The 21,061-nt window shown below is 35.6% G+C and overlaps 1 protein-coding gene across 7 annotated transcripts in view; it reads left to right on the top strand.

Moving 5' to 3' along the window:
- The window catches only part of ZMYM6 (zinc finger MYM-type containing 6), a 39,294-nt gene that overhangs the window by 13,935 nt on the left and 4,298 nt on the right, over window positions 1-21,061 (top strand). For all 7 annotated transcript variants that reach the window (XM_055341833.1, XM_055341832.1, XM_055341835.1 and 4 more), the window contains 10 exons: window positions 872-1,046; window positions 1,145-1,336; window positions 3,674-3,824; window positions 4,242-4,357; window positions 5,267-5,584; window positions 5,755-5,905; window positions 7,142-7,314; window positions 8,423-8,570; window positions 9,805-9,945; window positions 10,384-10,424. In XM_055341833.1, coding sequence (XP_055197808.1) covers window positions 872-1,046; window positions 1,145-1,336; window positions 3,674-3,824; window positions 4,242-4,357; window positions 5,267-5,584; window positions 5,755-5,905; window positions 7,142-7,314; window positions 8,423-8,570; window positions 9,805-9,945; window positions 10,384-10,424 — 1,606 coding nt within the window. The remainder of the gene's footprint in view (window positions 1-871; window positions 1,047-1,144; window positions 1,337-3,673; window positions 3,825-4,241; window positions 4,358-5,266; window positions 5,585-5,754; window positions 5,906-7,141; window positions 7,315-8,422; window positions 8,571-9,804; window positions 9,946-10,383; window positions 10,425-21,061) is intronic.

Here is a 21,061-nt window from a genome sequence, read left to right on the forward strand (position 1 = left end):
GTACATAGTAATTACTCAATATGTACAACTGTATATAATATTATTGCCATTATATTCTTTGTGGCCTGTACTAGTGCTTCCAATTGATGGCCATTTCCTATAGTTTTTTTATACTGTTCTGAAAAATGGCAATACTTAATCTTTGTTTTTACTGTCAGTGCTTATTATAGTCATGAACTCTTACAGAATAACTTGAAGAGTCTTAGAGAATGACTCGATTATTTGTATTCTTTCTGTTTTATTCTGTCCATCTGTCCTCTGCTACCAAACCTTTATAGCTCTTTGGTTATGTTTCTTTGCTCTCTTCAGTTACAGTTAAGTTTTATATCATGATAATTTTTTAAATATTAATCTTTGGTAGTTCGTCTGTTTCCCAAATCTTGCTTCTCAATTAAAAGAACCCAAAACATGTCATTCCTTGTCTCAATCATGTTTCTATCTTAGCAGCTGCTGGCTAGTAATAGGACAAGTGCTTTGTGGTCTGGAGTTGTGGGATGGCCACTTGCTCCATTGGCTCTGGTGGATGAAACTTGGTTGGGGCTGGAAGCCTCCCTATTTTTCTCACGGACATCATGAACACCTGGCTGGATATATTTTAAATATAATTTTCCCTTAATACATCTGTAAATTAGGTATCATAAGCCCATGTTATACATGAGAAATTGAGAGAGTAATTACCCCACTCATTGTCACTCAGCTAAGTAACAGAACTAATCACCAAACTTAGGTTTCCATATGCCTTATCCCGAGCCAGCTGTTTTCTCCTAAGCAGTAGCTGCCCTTAGTAAATGTAGTTATTTTAGCTCAGAGAGAGGAAGAAATTACAGTGATGAAGGACACATTTCATTTTGCCTTTGTTATTTATTTTTAGAGACATTTTAAATCCAAAGGATGTGATCACAACCCGACTTGAAAATTCTTCTCCTAGCAAAGATTTCTGCAGCCAATCATGTCTGTCTTCTTATGAGCTAAAGAAAAAACCTGTTGTCACCATATATACCAAGAGCATTTCAACCAAGTGCAGTATGTGTCAAAAGAATGCTGATGTAAGTCACATTGTATGTTTATTGGGCTTCTGCTCAAAGATCTGAGATTTTTAATTGGCTTTACTGATTTTGGATGTATATGTGTTTTTATTTCCTAGATTCGATTTGAAGTTAAATATCAAAATGTGGTGCATGGTCTTTGTAGTGATGCCTGTTTTTCAAAATTTCACTCCACCAACAATCTCACCATGAACTGTTGCGAGAACTGTGGTAGCTACTGCTATAGTAGCTCTGGCCCATGCCAGTCCCAGAAGGTTTTTAGTTCCACAAGTGTCACAGCGTATAAGCAGGTATGAAGATCCCATCTGTCACATATAGTTAGGCTCGCTCCTTCCAGGGTGGCCTGCAGGGATGAAACACAAAATAAACAAGTAAGCTCTTCCTGTCAGTTGATCTTGGTGTATGAGTTCCCCTGTAGAAAAGTGGGATAGATTCTGGTGGTGTAAGTGTGGATTGTGGCAGTGAGATGATACAGGTGAACCAGATCGTGTTTTAAGGTTTCCTTCATGATCAGGAATTCGCAGATGGAATTTCATGTTTTGCTAGGAGTTGGAAATATTTTATGATATACTGAGAAGTGAAGAAAGCCTCATGTTATTGTAAATAAACTATGACCAGTTATAGATGATAAAATCAGTGAATTTGTGCTTGCTTCGGCAGCACATATACTAAAATCAGTGAATTTTTTTTCCTTTTAGAAAAAATATATTTTAATGTGTTTTATTTTTTTTAATTTTTATTATTTTTTTAATGTGTTTTAGGATGAATTTGGCAACATGCCTTATTAGACTACGTTAGCTAATTTTTATTTTTTATAATGAACAGATTCATTTGGTTACTAAATAGATCAATTTGGGTTAATTATTGTAGAATGATTTGAAATCTTTAAGAAGTTACTTTTCTAAAAAAAGGTATAAATGATAATTTTTTTTTCAGTTAGCAAGTTTATTTTTAATTCCTCTGAGCACTTGTTAGTGGACATTTATCTTTGAAAAGTTTCCCTTTTCTAGGAATTACTACTTTTGGCAGTTAGGTTACTGTTTTCACGAGAAATAAAATCCATGTTATTTTTATATACATGATCCAAAAATCAGGTCTATTCCTTATTTTGTTGCTGGTATTATACTCTGTCAACTGCATAAATGACAGTTCCTGTCATTTCCTGGTTCCTGGTTCCTCTTTTACCAGGAAGGTTATTTAGTGAAACTTCACAATTTATATTTTCCTACTACTTAATTCTCCATATAACCTCTTTTTTAAAATTTAAATTCAATTAATATGGTATAGTATTGGTTTTGGTCATAGAGCTCAGTGATTCATCAGTCTTATATAACACCCACTGCTCATTACATCACATGCCCTCCTTCATGCCTGTCACCCCATTACCCAATCCCCCCCACCCCCTCCAGCCACCCTCAGTTTGTTTCCTGTGATTAAGAGTCTCTTAAGGTTTGTCTCCCTCTGCTTCAGTCTTGTTTTATTTTTCCCTCCCTTTCTCTATGATCCTCTGTGTTGTTTCTTAAATTCCACATATGAGTGAGATCATATGATAATTCTCTTTCTCTGACTTACCATAATACCTTCTAGTTCCATCCACATCTTTGCAAATGGCAAGATTTAAATTTTTTTTGATGGCTGAGTACTATTCCATTGTATATATACCCCATATCTTTATCCATTCATCTGTCAATGGACACCTAGCCTCTTTCCATAGTTTGGCTGTTGTGAATCTTGCTGCTAATAAACATTAGGTGTAGGTGCCCCTTTGGATCACTATGTTTGTATATTTGGGGCAAATACCTACCCTATATAACTTCTTATCAAAAGACTTTTTGTTGTGTCCATGGCAAAATAGGGTAATGGTTAGCCTGGAATTTTGGAGCAAGATGAAATGTTTAATCTCCTGCTTTTCTGTTTATTTGTTAATTGAATTAAAATTAATTTAAACTTTTGGTTAATATAATTTTTAAAAGTATCTCACTATGTTGTTGAAAGGATTCTATGATTATATATAAGTTATTTAGTGTAGGACCTAGCTCATGGTGAGCACTGAATAAATAATAATATTGGTAATTTATATAAATGGTAGCCATCATTATTATAGTTTTTTAAAACATGAGTAAAGTTACAGGCAGATTCTGTTGTGAACTCAGTTTGAAAAACAGGTAGTTCTGTAAGATCTCCTAATATACATTGAACATCATTTCTATTTCCTCTTGCTAAAGAGTCTTACTGGTTAAGTAACCTTAAAGGTGATAGATCTAGATTGATGTCAAGGATCTACTGAGAATGGTCTGTTGGTTCATGTATCATCTGGTCATCTTTATTTGTAATGAGAAAAGTGCATTACGAATGCACTTAAAAACCCATTACTTTTAATGTGTTTTGTTGTTAATAATATATGAATAGTTACTAATTTTCTTCAATTTATACTTTGTTATTGTCTGAAAGAACTTATTTTTCCCACATTCCAACTTCCAGAAAAATCTATACTTAGAATGGCCTTATAGTCATGTTCAAATATTTCAACTAAAGGCAGTCTTTGTCGGTAGCTTTTCTTTTTTCTTTTCTTTAACAACTTGTATGTTTGTGCTAGATATCTAAATGTTATTTTATTTTCTTGATAGAATTCAGCCCAAACTCCTCCATATGCCTTGGGGAAATCATTGAGGCCCTCAGCTGAAATGATTGAGACTACCAATGACTCAGGAAAAACCGAGCTTTTCTGCTCTATTAATTGCTTATCCGCTTACAGAGTTAAGACAGTTATTTCTTCAGGTAATATTTAAATTTGATAAATTTATAGATTTAGTAACTATTGAAGAACAACATAGCTGGTTTTCTTTCTTTTTGTTATAAACTGAATTTATGCAGTTCAATTGAGACCCAAGGTTTACTTTCAAAGAACTCATTTTTAAGTGAAAGTAGTTTTTCACTGATTTTTCTTGGCTGAGGTATTTATTTTGTAGTTCTTGTGTGAAAAGAAAGACAAAAAAAAAAAAGGAAAAAACTTGTAAATTCCAATTTTTTGTGTTAAGTAGGACTTCACTGCGATTAGTTGAAGTCAGCACAGATTAAAGTTCCTTGATTCTGGTTTTGTATATTACTGAGTATTTTTTAATCCTTCTAATACACTTTTGGATTATTTGTTCATCTATGTAGCTTATTCATTGGTTTTTATTTTTTGTTACCAAGGTGTCCAGGTTTCATGTCATAGTTGTAAAACCTCAGCAATCCCTCAGTATCACCTAGCCATGTCCAATGGAACTATATATAGCTTCTGCAGCTCCAGTTGTGTGGTGGCTTTCCAGGTATGATCTAAGGGAGTATTTAACCCCTGAGGTTCTCTTAGGCATTGGTCTATGGCAGTGTGTTGAGTGCTGAAGGTCCATATTTACAAAAGATTATATTTAACTTAGAAAAAAACCTCTTCAACTCTGGTCCCAGAAGTCATTTCTGCAAAACGTCCCAGCCAGGCATTGAACTTCAGTACTATCTTCCTTGTCCAGGGTCCTTAGCTAAACTACCCTCCCTCCCACTCTTGCCCTTGGTTCTCTGCCTTTCAAAAGGATAGAAACTAAGATAGGGTTCAGATAGGTGCTCATGTGTCCCTTCCTCTCATCCTGGGCCAAATACATAATGACTCCTGGCATGGAGCTGCCTTTCAAAAGGATAGAAACTAAGATAGGGTTCAGATAGGTGCTCATGTGTCCCTTCCTCTCATCCTGGGCCAAATACATAATGACTCCTGGCATGGAGGAGGCCTCCATTTACCTGTCCCATTTGTTCCTCATTCCCTGAAATAAAGTAGAGTTTAGTGACCCTCTGGGGTGACAAGATGCCTGATACAGTGTTCCTGGCTCCGGGGCGAAAAAGACTCCTGGTGGCCTCTGTGCTCTTCCTGGCCATCAAAGGCTGGTTGGTGATGGAAGTGCCAATGGAGAGGTATTTTGGGGGAAAGGAGAGGTCTGCTCTAATTTATCAGAACCCTGTATTAGAGGTGTTTGGGAAGCCCGAATTCCAATCCTTAATCTTTTAATGTGTTTCTTAGTCCCTCTATTCTGCAAGTTTGCCATTTAAACTCTTTCTTTGAACTACTTTATAAAGCATTTAGGAAATATTTGTGGGGACATTAATTTATTAAAACGAGAAAATGAAAATTACCCAAGTCACGTTACTTCTCAGTCGCTAAAACTTTTGTCTTATTTGTGTTCTTCCAGAATGTATTTAACAAGCCAAAAGGAACAAACTCTTCAGCGGGGGCCCCATCTCAGGGTCAAGTGGTTGTAAACCCACCCTCTGGGTCAGCAGTGTCAGCTGCAGGAGGTAACACCTCTGTTGGTTCTGGTTCCGGTTCTGCTTCTGGTCCCGCTTCCGGTCCCCCTGGCTCCATCAGCAGCTCTGCCTCTGCCACAGCCAGTTTCCGGCCTCTTGCTGCCCCATCTCAGCAAGTTGTGGTAGCCCGGACACTTGTTAAACTCAAGTGTCAGCACTGTTGCCATCTGTTTGCCACAAAACCAGAACTCCTTTTCTACAAGGTAAAGAGAAATCTTGAAAGGGATGGAATATAAACGTATCCATCAGAAACATTTGTCTTTTCCTCTTTGACAGTCAGTTTGCTTTGAAATGAGGAGAATGATTTCATAAAGATAAGCAACTGTTTAATTCTCACTGGTTGGTTTTTTGTTTTTTCTTTTTTTCTCTGCAGGGTAAAATGTTTCTGTTTTGTGGCAAGAATTGCTCTGATGAATACAAAAAGAAAAATAAAGTTATGGCAATGTGTGACTACTGCAAACTGCAGAAAATTATAAAGGAGACCGTCCGATTCTCAGGGGTTGATAAGCCATTTTGTAGTGAAGGTAAAGAAAGCAAGCAATTCCAATTCAGTTTATCCACAGAGCATGCAGGGTTGTGTGTGTGTTTTTTTTTTTTTTTTTTTTTTTTTTTTTTAGCATGCAGGTTTTATAAAGTAATTCGTGCTGAGTTGGGCTATTAATCTATAATTAATTTTCAAGTAATTTTATTTTATGTGTAATTTGAGACTTTTTTCTTGAGTTGATGCTTAATTCATTTTTTTTTTTACTTTTTACTTATTTTTATACATAAGTCACTTTAAAGTCTATACTTCTAAATATTATAATAATCTCAATAGAGGAAAACTTGAAAAAAAGTTTTAAAGATTTATTTATTTTATAGAGAGAAAGAGAACACGTGAGGAGGGGTGAGCGAGCAAGCGAGTCTTAAGCAGACTGCATTCTGGGCACGGAGCCTGACGTGGGGCTTGATCTTACGACCCTGAGATCATAGCCTGAGCCGAAACTAAGAGTTGGATTCTCTCTCTCTCTCTCTTTTTTATTTTTTAAGAGTTGGATTCTCAACTGACTTGGCCACGTGCCCTGAAAAAAATGTTAAATATTGTAATATATTTGTGATCATGGTTGGCTTGTGGTGATTTTTTTAAATTACAATAATTTTAAAGAAATTGCTTTAAAATTCAAAGACTTTTGAAAGATAATTAGGTCAATGGTATTAGTATAGAGTTAAAAAAACCTCTTCAGGGCAGCTCAGGTGGCTCAGTGGTTTAGTGCCTGCCTTCAGCCCAGGGCATGATCCTGGAGACCCAGGATCAAGGCCCACGTCGGGCTCCTTGCGTGGGGCCTGCTTCTCCCTCTGCCTGTGTCTCTGCCTCTCTCTGTCTCTCTCTGTGTCTCTCATGAATAAATGAATAAAATCTTTAAAAAAAAAAACAAACCAACCTCTTCATAAGTTTAGAAATGACTTGAGAGATCTTTCTGTTCTTGTACCCCCTTGTAAAGAGGGTGCTTAAACAATTACTGCTTCTTGGCTTAAGAAACTTTTAGATCGCTGATGTTTCTGAAAATAGATGGCTTAATATTTAAAGTGTATTTCAAAGGTGCTACGATTTTGTTTTGTGAATATAGAGACTATCCTTGCTCCTATTCTAGAAGCAAATAATTATGTCAAGTATTTAGAAATTAGCTAAGTTGGTACCTGAGACTGTGGAAACTCAACTTTACCTCCTTCAGGTTAATGTAAGTTTGATGTTTCTTCCTTTCATCCCTTTTGGTTCTCAGTTTGCAAATTCCTCTCTGCCCGTGACTTTGGAGAACGATGGGGAAATTACTGTAAGATGTGCAGTTACTGCTCGCAGACATCCCCTAATTTGGTCGAAAATCGATTGGAGGGCAAGTTAGAAGAGTTTTGTTGTGAAGATTGCATGTCCAAATTTACAGTTTTATTTTATCAGGTAAATGTAATATACCTCTTTGGCTTTCTGAAGTTAGTACAAATTATTTTCTTAAAATATGTTTTGGATCATGTGAAGTAAAATTTAATGTTTGGAACTGGGTAAAATAAATTATGGGCTCCTAAAGCAAAATTCAGTTGAATATAAATATAAAACTTTTGGGGTAAAGAGTATAGGATTTCTGGAGATTTTGCTGTTGTTTGAGCATATGTTCATTTTATTTTTATATTTGGCTTTCTCTTGAGGCATATTGACCTTATTTATAACTGAGTTCTTTCAACTTAGAACCTTACATAGTTATGTTGCCTTAAGTGGCTCTCTCATTCAGAAGGTTACTCTGATGAATTAGAAGTCAGACCTTGTTCTCACTTCATAGATCAGATGACTCTGACTGACCTCCTTACCCAGTCATTGTAAAAGAAATTACTTTTTTGAAAGATTGTGAAAGCTACAATTAATTGAAGCGTTAACACACATCCAGTGCTTCATAAGTGTTATTTTATTTAATCCTTACTACGATCCTTAGAGGTATTACGGCCAGTTTATAAATAAGGAAAAAGAGCAAGATCCTGGGAGGAGAAATAATGCACCTGGTGGGTGATAGCTAGACAGCACCTGTAACACTTTAGTGAAATCATGTTTATTTTTCTACCTACCCCCTAAAGCGTAATCATTTTGGTGGAGAAATATGTCTTTATCATAATTATATGACGAGGAAACTATCTCAATACTCAAGACAAAGGATACCTAATTAGATATTTCTTGAATAAATCAATAAATCAATGTCTTTATAACTCCAAACTGCATATTCTTTCTACTACATTTTGCTGCTTTTTAACCTCTTAAAAGTAGAACCTATCTTTAGATTCCTTCATCAGTAATTTTGAAAATGGGAGATCAATTTTTATATTCTATAGATTGAGGGCATCTATGTGCAACAAATAATTAAGTATATCTATTTTTAACCACATTATTTTAATCCTTATATTTTGTGATTTCATCTGACTTATGCATCCTGTTTTGATAGTGCCTTCCAGTTTTATGATTAATGTTTTCTTTGCATTATTTTGTGGTCTTAAGCCTATCCTGTCTTACATTTCTTTCTCAGATGGCCAAGTGCGATGGCTGTAAACGACAGGGTAAGCTAAGTGAGTCCATAAAATGGCGAGGAAACATCAAACATTTTTGTAACTTATTTTGCGTCTTGGAGTTCTGTCATTGGCAAATTATGAATGATCCTCTTTCACAAAATAAAGGTAAAATTAAACTTGACTAACAGGATCTTTATGTCAGTGCTAGGATATACAATTGGCACACATAGTTGTAAATAATATAATAAAAACAAAATTTTGCTGGACAGATAGCCTGGATTTCCTTAAATTTTCCTATAAGATTTCTTTTTTTTTCCTATAAGAATTCTTAAAGATTGCCCTTTAGTCAATCCTGATGCTTTTTTGCTGTCATAATCAAACATACCATGGATAAGCACTAATTTTATAGGAAAATTAGATTTGATTGCTTTTACTTGAATATATCTATACATAAATAACTTCCACTAAGGGATATGTGTAATTAAACTTAATTAGTTTAAGTTAATAAACTAGAAAATCAGGGCAAACAAAAGGAGAGGATAGAAGTATAATATAGTTGCTGTGACTGGCGTCAGATTTGATCTGGAGCTTGCTTGTAGCCAAGGAATAAAGAATCAACACATTAATTATATCAGAAAAATAAAGTAGACCAGTTCTTCATAGGTAGCAAAGTTTTTTTTTTGGCTAAGAATAAAATAATTTTGCAAGTAGGACAGCTAATATGGTCAAAATATCCAGATGAATAGGTATATATGTGGCATGTTCTTAAAGTAGCTCCTTGAAGTAGTACTTCTCTGAGTTAGGTTCAAAACATTTGGTATTATGCTCTCTGATCAAAGCCTGGAGTGCTGTTGAATTCACAGAATCCATGTCCTTTGTCCTTGCAGTCTGGCCCTTGTCTGCCTTTGCAATCCTATTGATCACCACCTTAATCACATATGCCACGTGCCAGGCTTTTATGTCTTCATCCATTCCCTAAGACCAGTCAGGAAGAATTTTCATTTTATAAAATGGGTTGACAGAAAACTAGCAGATGAACAGGTGCCTCACCAACTTATTTATAAAAATTGTCATGTTAAATTTTTATTTGAAGCAAGCTTAGGTAGAGAAGTTTTAATATTCACTAATAGAAAAGGCCAGTTGATTCTGAAGCTAATGCCTATATTTTTACCTGTTAAATAGCATTTGAATTTTATAATTTTAGAGAACCAGCCTGTCTCTTAAGTCCTAATGAATGTTAATCTGACCAGAATCACTCTTTATATAGTAAGATATATTCTGTAACATTATATAGAGTTAGATATTTGCACAGCTCCTTGAAAACTTTAGTTGTTAAACAGGGTTTTTTTGTGTGTAACCCTTTTGTTTATACTAGGTCTTACCTTTTTATTTTAATCAGTAAATATATATAAGGCGCAAAGTGCTTCAGTGGAGCTCCCTTCTGCAAGGAAAAATACAACACCAGTTATAACCAGTGTGGTGTCATTGGCAAAAATATCTCCTACCCAGCCCACAGGGAACACTAACAGTGTATTAAAAGGTATGACTTGATATAAAGGCATTTGGTTGGACTGCTAACTAGTCTAAGCAGCTCTTGTTGCTAATATTTACATTTATATTCATATAAGGAAACATGCTCCTTTTTTCTCAGAGGAAAAGTGAGTAGCAAGTAGGTTGGCCTGGATAGAGAAGGAAGTGGCATGTATAGTTTATTTTTTTTAAGAACCTAAGTGATTTTAACAGAGTTGCCTTTATCACTGGAGATTCTAATACAGCTGGATGAGATTGGGGCCCAAGATTCTTTACCTTTTCCCAGCATCCCAGGTGATACTGATGTCCAGTTTCCTCGGACCATTTTTTGTGAAATTCTGGACGAGACTCCAACCCACCTTATTAGTAAGGGGAAAATAATTTCTTGGTCTCAGTGTTTACATCTGTATATTCTGGGGATAATAATGTATATTTTAATTTATAACAGGTGCAGCAGTTACTAAAGAGGCAGCAAAGATCATCGAAGATGTAAGTTTTACTGTTTATTGTTAATATTTTTCCTCATAATGCCACTTGTTTATTTTCGTTTTGAATGTAATATTCTAAGCCATACCTGAATATATTTTATGTGGAGCTTAGTCTTTAAAAAGAGTAATCTATCATGTTATTTTTTTTTAAAGAGAGTTTCTTTTTCTTTTTTTTTTTAAGATTTTATTTATTTATTTCTGAGAGACCCAGAGAGAGAGAGGCAGAGACACAGGCAGGGGGAGAAGCAGGCTCCATGCAGGGAGCGGACAAGGGACTCAATCCCAGGACCCCAGGATCGTACCCTGGGTGGAAGGCAGGCGCTTAAACCGCTGAGCCACCCAGGCTGCCCTATCATGTTATTAGTTTTGTTTTGGGATTGGGGAGCCTGAGTGGCTCAGTGGTTGAATGTTTGCCTTTGGCTCAGGTCGTGATCCTGGGGTCCTGGGATCGAGTCCTGCATTGGACTCCCCATGGGGAGCCTGCTTCTCCCTCTGCCTATGGCTCTGCCACTCTCGTCTCTCATGAATATATAAATAAAATCTTAAAAAAAATTTCTTTTGTTTTGGGACCTTAAGGTTACAACATTAATAAGAATATGTTTTTGATTTACTGCATTCTGGCTTCTTAATTTCTTTAAATACTGACTAATTCCATCTGATTGCTTATTTTTCTCTTTTACTACATTCAAGTACTTTTCTTGAAAACTAGAAAGTCTCTTTAGGGGTGCCTGGGTGGCTCAGTCAGTTAAGGTGTCTGACTTTTGGTTTCAGCTCAAGTCTTGATCTCAGGGGTTGTGAGTTCAAGCCTCACAATGGGCTCCATACTGGGTGTGGAGCCTATTTAAAAAAAGGAAGTCTTTTGAAAAAGTTCAGTGTAGTGTTTTAAGCATCTTCAAATTATGTGAGGCTGAAAATAGTGCAAAGTAAAAATACATTTAAATTCCCACTTTATGTCTCAAATTTGAAATATTGTGAAACTTTCCAAAATTAAAAACAATATTTTGAAGAAATGCATAATTTCAAATCTGGCAGGCTGAAAGGATTGCAAACTATGTCATTGTTGTCTGTGTCTTGTGTAGCAGGAAACAAAATTCCCATCATCCTTTATCAATATCATATGAACCTGATGTATCAGATCTTGGGTTAATGTTTTTGGGTGACTATTTTTGGCTGTTCTATTAACATTTGCTTTTAGTGCAATTAAAAATGTTTTTGTATATCGTATAACATTGTCATTTAAATTCATTAAGTAGTAGTAGTGCTAGTGCTAAAAAGTGTGCCCCAAATTCAGTATCTTTGGAACAGAAGTTGGATGTGATAAAACTCTGTGATGAAGGCTCAACTGTGAACCTCCATGCTGTTCATTTAGGAGAGTGCAACCTGCAGAATATTAGAGAGAATGCTCAAAAAACCAAAAGCAGCATTAAAGAAGGTACATCATTTAGTTCACATAAAAATATCTTAGAACCAGGCCAGAATAATGGAATAAATGGAAAAAATCCTGGCAACACAGCTGCAAGATCATTGCTGCCATAATGTGCCCCTAAGTCCAAGCCGTCGCCTGTGCTAAGGCATGAAGTATTTTTGATGATTTGAAAGGAATTGAAAGTGAGACAAAAAGGTTTATTACAAGTCATGGCTGGCTTTCCAATTTTAAAGCCTACTGAGGTTTTAAGAATATAAAAATGAGCAGGCAAGCTATATCTGCTAACCGAAGCTATCAAAAACATTTCAGCTTTACCATAACCTAAAGAGGCTTTAACCTGGAAGACAGTCTCACACCTAATAAAGTCTGTGAAAGAAGATGAATTTGTGCAAGGTTGGTGAAGGGGATGTTGACATTTTCCTTGGGTGGTTCTCCATGGATTAATAAAGGAAGGCTTGCTAGAATTAGGAAAACAAAGGTAGCTGGAGGAGGGCCCCAGCAGTTAGCCTGGGCCTTCAGCACAGCAGCCAACAGTGAAGTACCTGGCATATGATTTTGAACATACTCCAGCAACAATTGCTATTATTAAAGAAAATGATCCAAATGTGGATTGCTATTTCATGGTGGCAAGGTGAAAAATGGACAGTGTGTCTGCATATCAAGAAATTTTCAGTGGGAAAAAAAATCATCATTGGGAAAATAAAAAGGAGAGAAAAGAACCAGCCACATTAGATTCATTCGTTAGCAGAAGTCTTCCAGGGACTCAGACTAGCCTTCCCCATGATGTGGAGAGAGAGCTTCTCCTGATTTGATACCTTTTAACCTTCTCCTTAACTTGTGTTGTTGGAAGATGATAATGATAACTTCTTAGTATTTTCAGGCTGGAAACCACATTAGTTAATGAAATACCATTAAGTTAACTTTGTACTTAGTATATTATGTATTATACATTTAATTGTATTTTAAAGTTACTTGATTAATAAATTACTGTGTTACAGAATTAATAATTCTGTTAACCACATAACTATATAATTAAGGTATTAATGTACTACATATTATACTATACTAATATACTACACTTAATATGTTATTAGTGTATATTATAAAAGTGTTCTATATTAGTTGCGGATGTTTTCTGAGAATGCATCCCTCTGTATGTGTGGGATGGTTAGTTTTGAATTATTCAGGGTTTTCAGGAATATATCCCTTATATTAAATATTATTACGCTGTGTATTTTTTTTCTCCCTACATGGAGTACCTCTGTAATTCACCAGTCATTTAAACTGTGTTATAGGGGCATCTGGGTGGCGCAGTCAGTTAAGCTTCTGCTTTCGGCCCAGGTCATAAACACAAGGGTCCTGGGGTTGAACCCCATGTAGAGTCTGCTTCTCTCTCCCTCTCGGTGTGCTTTCTCTCTCAAATAAATAAAATCTTAAATAAACTGTTACAGAATCGCTCTGATTAATATTTTCAGTTTAGTCTATAGCAAGTATAGTAATAAATATGTAGTACTATTACAATGTTTAAAAATCTAATAGTTTTAGAATCTTTTCTTTGTTTCTATGAGATTTTAGTGTGAATTTCCGTCAAGTTATTTAAATAGTCTTAAATTTCAGGGAAAGGTGAGATACAGGAAAGCATGAAGAAGAAAACCTGCAAAAGTCAGTAAACTTCCAATAAAGATCTATGTAGTAAGTATTTTAGATTTTGCAGGCCATACAGACTCTGTTGCAACTCCTCATCTCAGCTGTTATAGTGCAGAAGTAGCCATAGGCAATCCATCATGAGTGAGTGGCTGTTTTCCAATAAAATTATATTTACGGAAACAGGTGGTGGGCTGGACTTGGTCCACTCCATACTTTGCCAATTTCTGCTGTACTGTATTCCCACCATTAAAAATTAAACATTGTTAGATTGGGCTTATTTGCTTATTTTCTCCTATCTCTTTTTCATTTTCTTTTAAATTTTATGTTTTTTTTTTTAAAGGTTTATTTTAGAGAAAAAGAGTGAGAGTTCACAGGGGAGGGGGAAGAGGGAGGGGGTGAGAGGGAATCTCAAGCAGACTCCCCGCTGAGCTCGGAGCCCAACGTGGGCTTGATTCCATGACCCTGAGATCATGACCTGAGCTGAAATCAAGAATTGGAAGCTCACCCGAGCCACCCAGGTGTCCTTAAGTTTTTTTTCTAATTGAAGTATAATTGATGTACAATATCCTTTTGTATAATTGCCATACAGTATCCTATCCTAGAGAGTACCTCAGTACATCATAGTGATTTGATATTTTTATACATTACAAAATGTTTCCTACAATAAGTCTAGTTGCCATCTGTCACCAAAGTTATTACAGTATTATTTTGTTCTCTATGCTGTACATTACATCCCCATGGCTTATTTATTTTATAACTGGAACTCTGTACCTCTTAATCTCCTTCACCTGTTTTGCCTGCCCCCCTAACCTTTCCCTCTGTCTGATAACCAACACTTTTCTTTATCTATGGATCTGTTTCTGTTTTGTTTTGTTTGTTTTTTTTTTTTAGATTCCACATACAATTGAAATCCTATGGTATTTGTCTTTCTCTGTTTGACTTGTTTCACTTTGCATAATAACTTGCCAGATCCATCTATGTTGTTGCAAATGGCAAGATTTCATTCTTTGTTGTGGCTGAGTTATATTCTTCTGTGTGTGTATCACATCTTTATCCATCCATCAATGGACACTTAGGTTGCTTCTGTATCTTGGCTATTGCAAATAATGCTGCAGTGAATGTATTTCTTCCTTTGGTGTTTTGGTTTTCTTTGGATAAATTCCCAGAAGTGGAATTGCTGGATCATATGGTAGTTCTATATTTAATTTTTTTGAGGAAACTCCATACTATTTTCCACAGTGGCTGCACCAGTATACATTCTCACCAACAGTGCATGAGGGTTTTTTCCTACATCCTTGCCAACACTTGTTATTATTTTTTAAATAATATCTGAGCTGACAGGTTTGAGGTAATAAATCATTGTGGTTTTGATTTATATTTCCCTGATGATAAATGCTGTTGATCATCTTTTCATGTGTCTGTTGACCATCTGTATGTTTTCATTAGAAAATGCCTTTTCAGGTCCTCTGCCCATTCTTTAATTAGGCTATTTAGTTTTTTGATATTAAATTGTGTAAGTTCTTCATATATTTTGGATATTAATCCCTTATCAGATGAATGATTTGCAAATATCTATGTATTCTATGTGTCTGTTTTTATGCCAGTACCATACTGTTTTGGTTACTGTAACATGTAGTATAGTTTGAAATCAGGGAGTGTGATACCATCAGCTTTGTTTTTCTTTCTCAAGATTGCTTTGGCTAGTCAGGGTTTTTGTGGTTTCATACAAATTTTAGTATTCTTTGTTCTAGTTCTGTGAGAAATGTTGATGTTTTGATGGGAATTGCATTGAATCTGTAGATACCTTTCAGTAGTATGGGTGTTTTAAGATTATTAATTCTTCCAATCCATGAGCATGGTATATGGCTTTCTATTCATTTTTATCTTCAGTTTCTTTCATCAGTGTCTTATAGTACAGATCTTTTATCTCTTTGATTAAACTTATTCCTAGGTATTTTATTCTTTTTGATGTAATTATAAGTGGGATTGTTTTTCAATTTTCTCTTTCTAATAGCTCATTATTAGTGTATAGAAATGCAACTGATTTCCATATGTTAATTTTGTATTCTCTGACTCTACTGAATTAATTTATTAGTTTATTGACTACTATATAGTAGTATGTGGAAGTAACACATTTTGTTTATCCATTGCCCTGTTGATGAACATTAGATTGCTTCCAGTTTTTGACTATTAAAAATCTCTGGTACATTGAACATCCTTGATACATCTCTGTGTGCACATGTGCAGGTGTTTGTCAAGTGTAGATATAAAATAGAATTTCAGAGTCAAAGAACATTAGCATTTTTAGTTTTTAAAATGGCTGTTTCAGTTTTTGTTCCCTAGAAGTTTATGATTTTACTTATTTCCACAGCCTCACTATAATTTGATGTTGTCAGATTTAAACTTTAAAAAATAAATAAATAAATAAGTAAATAAATAAATAAACTTTTTTTGGTCAATCTGTTTAGTAATATCTTGTTTTATTTTGCAGATCACTAATTACTACATGTTTGCTTATATTTCTATGTTTTTGTTTTGTTTTGTTTTTTAAGATTTTATTTATTTACTAGAGACACACACAGAGAGAGAGAGAGAGAGAGAGAGACAGGGAGAGGGAAAAGCAGGCTTCATGCAGGGAGCCTGATGTGGGACTAAATCCTGGGTCTCCAGGATCAGGCCCTGGGCTGAACACGGTGCTAAACTGCTAAGCCACCGGGGCTGCCCATATTTCTATGTTTTTGAACATTTGAAATTTCTTTGAATTTCCTATTTTTAATTTTTCCTCATTTTTGTATTGAATTTTTTCCTTATTGATTTATAGAATTTCTTTATGTACTCTGGATTTGCCCCCACCTCTTTCTCCTCATGTTCACTGATACAAAAACATGCAGTAATACTTAATATCTATTTAAAAAGATATTTTAGGGCAGCCCCAGTGGCTCAGCAGTTTAGCACCGCCTGCGGCCGGGGTGTGTCCTGGAGATCCGGAATCAAGTCCTGCATCAGGCTCACTCCATGGAGCTTGCTTCTCCCTCTTCCTGTGTCTCTGCCTCTCTCTCTCTCTGTGTCTCTATGAATAAATAAATAAAAATCTTTAACATGTATATATATTAATAGCATAGTCCTTCAGCTATTGTCCTATTTCTCTACTCTCCATATTAGAAAATCTCCTTTAAGGGTGGCTTCTACTTTCGGCCTCAATTCTCCTTTCCGTTATCTTTCCTTACTTAGCTCACTTAAGTCTGGCTTTGTCGGCACCATTCCACTAAAACTGCTCTTGTCAAGGTCACCATCAGTCTTTATTTTGCAAATCCAGTGGTCAATTTGCAGTTCTCATTTTACTCATCCTTTAGCATTTGATAAAATTAATCTCCCCTTCCTTCTTGAAATCTGTTCTTCAACTTCCAGGTCAGCATACTTGCCCTTATTCTCAATCTACCTTACTTCCCAGGGACTCAATATCTCCTGTGATTTTTTTTTTTTAAGATTTTATTTATTTATTCGTGAGAGACACACACACACAGAGAGAGAGAGAGGCAGAGACATAGGCAGAGAGAGAAGCAGGCTCCATGCAGGAAGCCCAATGTGGAACTCAATCCCGGAACTCCAGGATCACCTGAGCTGAAGGCATATGCTCAACTGCTGGGCCACCCAGGCATCCTACTTCCCGTAATTTTAAACACCACCTGTATGGTGGCTTATTCCCAGATTTACTTCTCTTGCTGTGACCTCTGAGCTCCAGATTCCTGTATCCAACTGCCTACTTTATGCCTCAACTTAGATGATTAATAGCCATCTCAAATAATATGTCTAAATAAGAACACTTTTATTTTCCTCAGACTTCCTCTCTATTGTTCCTTACTTCTTATCACTCCTATTGCTACATCTTTTGTCTGAGGCACCATCATCTTTTCTCTGGTTCATTGCAGTGACTACCCACTTGTCTTCCTGCTTCCATTCTTATCCTTTGCATTTTTTCCCCTCTATATTGTTAGCAAAATGATCTTAAAACAAATCAGATTGTGTCACTTTACTGCTTAAAAACCTTCAATGAAATTCTGAAAAAGAAGAATAAAGAAGGGGGAAGAGCTAGCTTCCAAAATTATAGTAAAACTCTGAATTTTACAAAGCGAGGTAGTTAAAAATAACTGATACTGAAGCCTTGAATAGACAGACAACTCAATAAAAAGTCCAGAAGTAGACCTAAATATATATACAAATTTAGAAATAATAAAGATGGCATTCAAATAGATCAGTGGGAGATTTAGATTATTCAATAAATAGTGTTATGACAATTGAGTATACATGTGGAAGAAAATGCAGTTGGATTTCAATGTTATAGGTTACACCAAAGTGAAGTTTAGATGGAGAAGAGATTTAAATATAAAAAAATATTAAAGTAGTTGGAAAAAATACAGGAAAGAATTTTAATGCAGAAGTGGGAAAGTCTTTCTAAATATGTCACATAACCCAAAAGCCATAAAAGATTTGTTAGGGAAATTCAACTACATTTCAAAGTCAAAGGACATGAAAAAAAAATAAAAAGATTGCAATTCATGTCATAAAAGGCTAGTTTTTTTTCTATATGTAAAGAGCTTCTGTGAATCAATAAAAGGACCCTGTACCCATTAGGAAAATGGGCAAAACTATGATCCTTCAGTTTACAGACTAGGAAGTAAAAATTGTTCTTAAACATATGCAAAGATATTCAGCTTCAAAATTAGAGAAATGCCAGTTAAAGCTACAGTTTTATGAGATTGGCAAAGATAAAAATGATGGATAACACTGTTAAGGCATTTTTACATATTGTCAATAGCAGTTGGTAAAACTGCTACAGAGAGCAATTTAGTAAAACTTGTTAAAATTTAAAATGTAAATACCATATTACCAAGGAACTCCATTTTTAGGAATTTATCCTTCAGATACATTTCACACATTTATAAAATAAAGTATATACAGGGATGATTACAACATTGTTTGTAGCAGCAGAGGCTTGAAAACAACCAAATTGTTTCATCAGTAGTCAGAGCCACTGTGAGTTCATCCTAAGTTACTGTCTGAACTAGAAAAAAATAGGCCTACATGAGTAGGGCCTGAAATATACCCCTCTCCTATCTCCTATCTGGTAAGTGGAGTTCCTTTCACAAGCATATGCAGCAACTCTTTGGGGACTGTAGTTAAAATAAATTTGCTATATCCATACAGTAGAATACTATGCGCTTAAAAAGAATGTGGTAGCTATATATGTACAGACATAGACCAGTCTCGTATATAATAAATGAAAAAGACAAAATAGTATATAGCCTACTGCCATTTGTATTTTAAACACATACGCACACACAAACCACATGCTTGTACATATGTATAGAAAGCACTGGAAGGCAGCCAGAAAGTAGATAATAGTGGTTGCCTCTGAGGAAAACTGAATGACTGAGGCAGAATTTTAAGAGGGGGAATTATTACTTTTTCATTGTTTAATGTTTAAATCTTTGAATTTTATGTCACGTATTACATTGCTCATTCAAAAAATATGCATAGAAGTTTTTTTAAAAGCTAAAGGAAAACACAAGATGATAGGAGTAGAGATAGTTCACAGAAGATGCACTAACCCCACTAATGTTAGGTAATTTTTAATTTATTGAGAAATAGCAAAAAAGTTTCATAGTTCTGCGTTAACTAGAGTGTGGGGAAACAGGCTCACATACATTGCTGAAGGTCGTATGCTTCGATATAATACGCTTCTGTGGAAAGCAATATGGCTGCACCATCATAATAAAAATCTTCTGACCCACCCAACTGCACTTATAATACCTTACTCTATAAATATACTAACACATGTAGAATTAATTCACATGTAGGGGTATTTATTATGGCATGTTTATAAAAGCAAATATTTTTGACATTTCCTGTTGAGCAGCAGACTCTTCAGAGTACCATTACCTATGGTACACTGAGTGTGTAAAGCTGCCCTGGGAGCAGTTACATAAATATACCTCTAAGATAGCTTGCTGTATGTACAGTGCAAGGTGCTGGAACCTAACTAATAATATGCTACCAATTTGTAGTCAGAAGCAACTTAAGTACAGGGGCCGTCTCTACAAGGGTGTCTGAGAAACTGGGGACCATGTTGTGTTCAAGGATGAGTCTGGATAAAGGGCAGACAGAGGTGGAAAACTTAATTTTCATGTATATACTTCTTTTCTTTTTTTTTTTTTAAGATTTATTTATCTTAGTGCACATGGAGGGGAGGGGGCAGACGGAGGGGGAGTCTTAAGCAGACTCTGTGCTGAGCAGAGCCCGAAGCAGGACTCCATCTCATGACCCTGAGATCACTACCTGAGCTGAAACCAAGAGTCAGATGCTCAACCGACTGTGCCACCAAGGCACCCCTTCGTGCATATAGTTTTATACCTTTTGTATTATTACATAATTTAAAATTATTACATCTGTTGCCTATTTAAAAAGTAAGTGTAAATAAAATCTGCAGTGGTTTCCCATCACTTTTAAAATACAGTCCTAACTTCTTGTTGTTCTTCTTGTTGTTTTTGAAACTAAGACCTTCCTGATCCTATGAAATTTGGCTTCTGCCTACCTTTTCAGACATTTCATTCTAGCCTCTGCTTACTTTATTTCAGCCTTATTCTCATCTCTGTTCCTAAAGCAGGCCAAACTCTTTCTCACTTGAGGACTTTTGCATCTATAATCCCAGTGCCTGGAGTCCTCTGACTTCAGGCCTTTGCATGGTTTGCTCTTTTGAGTATTTATAAGATCAATGTTCAGATGTTTACTCCAAAAATATCCCTCCTCCGCACATCACTCTCCATTCCCTTACTCTGCTTGCTTCTTGCTTGCTTTTCTTTTTCTCTTTCTTTTCTCTCTCTTTTTTTTTTAAGATTTTATTTATTTATTCATAGACACAGAGAGAAAGAGGCAGAGACACAGGCAGAGGGAGAAGCAGGCTCCATGCAGGGAGCCCAATGTGGGACTCGATCCTGGGACCCCAGGATCACACACCCCAGGCTGTAGGCGGTGCCAAACCGCTGCGCCACCGGGGCTGCCCACTTTCTTTTCTTTCATAGTACTTCTCACTACCTGGAATTATACATTATATATTTGCTTTACTTGTTTATCTTCTGTCTCTTCCTGTAGAATGTAAAGCCCATAAAAGCAGGACTTTCTTTGTCTTGATTTTTGCTATATCCCCAGGGCTTAAAAACAGTGCCTGGTTTATAGTAAACATTCGGTAAATATTTATTGAATGGAAAACATGTTTTTGGTACATTCTCCTACTCTGTTGATTATTCTTCAGCTTTGTCTTATAAAAACTTGTTATTTGCAAAAAAATTCAAGGTAGTCAAATGTATTAGTCTTTTCTGTTTTGTTTTTAACTCTTTTGTATATTGAATACCTAAGGTTCTCCTTAGGGTACCTGCCTGGCTGGTCAGTAGAGCTTGCAACTCTTGATGTCAGGGTTGCAGGTTCAAGCTTCATGTTGGGTGTAGAGATATCTTAAAAAAAAAAAAAAAAAAAAGAATACCTTCTCCTTGTTTTGGCTATTTGAAAGT

Source organism: Nyctereutes procyonoides, unplaced genomic scaffold (assembly GCF_905146905.1).
Source record: "Nyctereutes procyonoides isolate TBG_1078 unplaced genomic scaffold, NYPRO_anot_genome, whole genome shotgun sequence".
NCBI classification, from domain to species: Eukaryota; Metazoa; Chordata; class Mammalia; order Carnivora; family Canidae; genus Nyctereutes; species Nyctereutes procyonoides.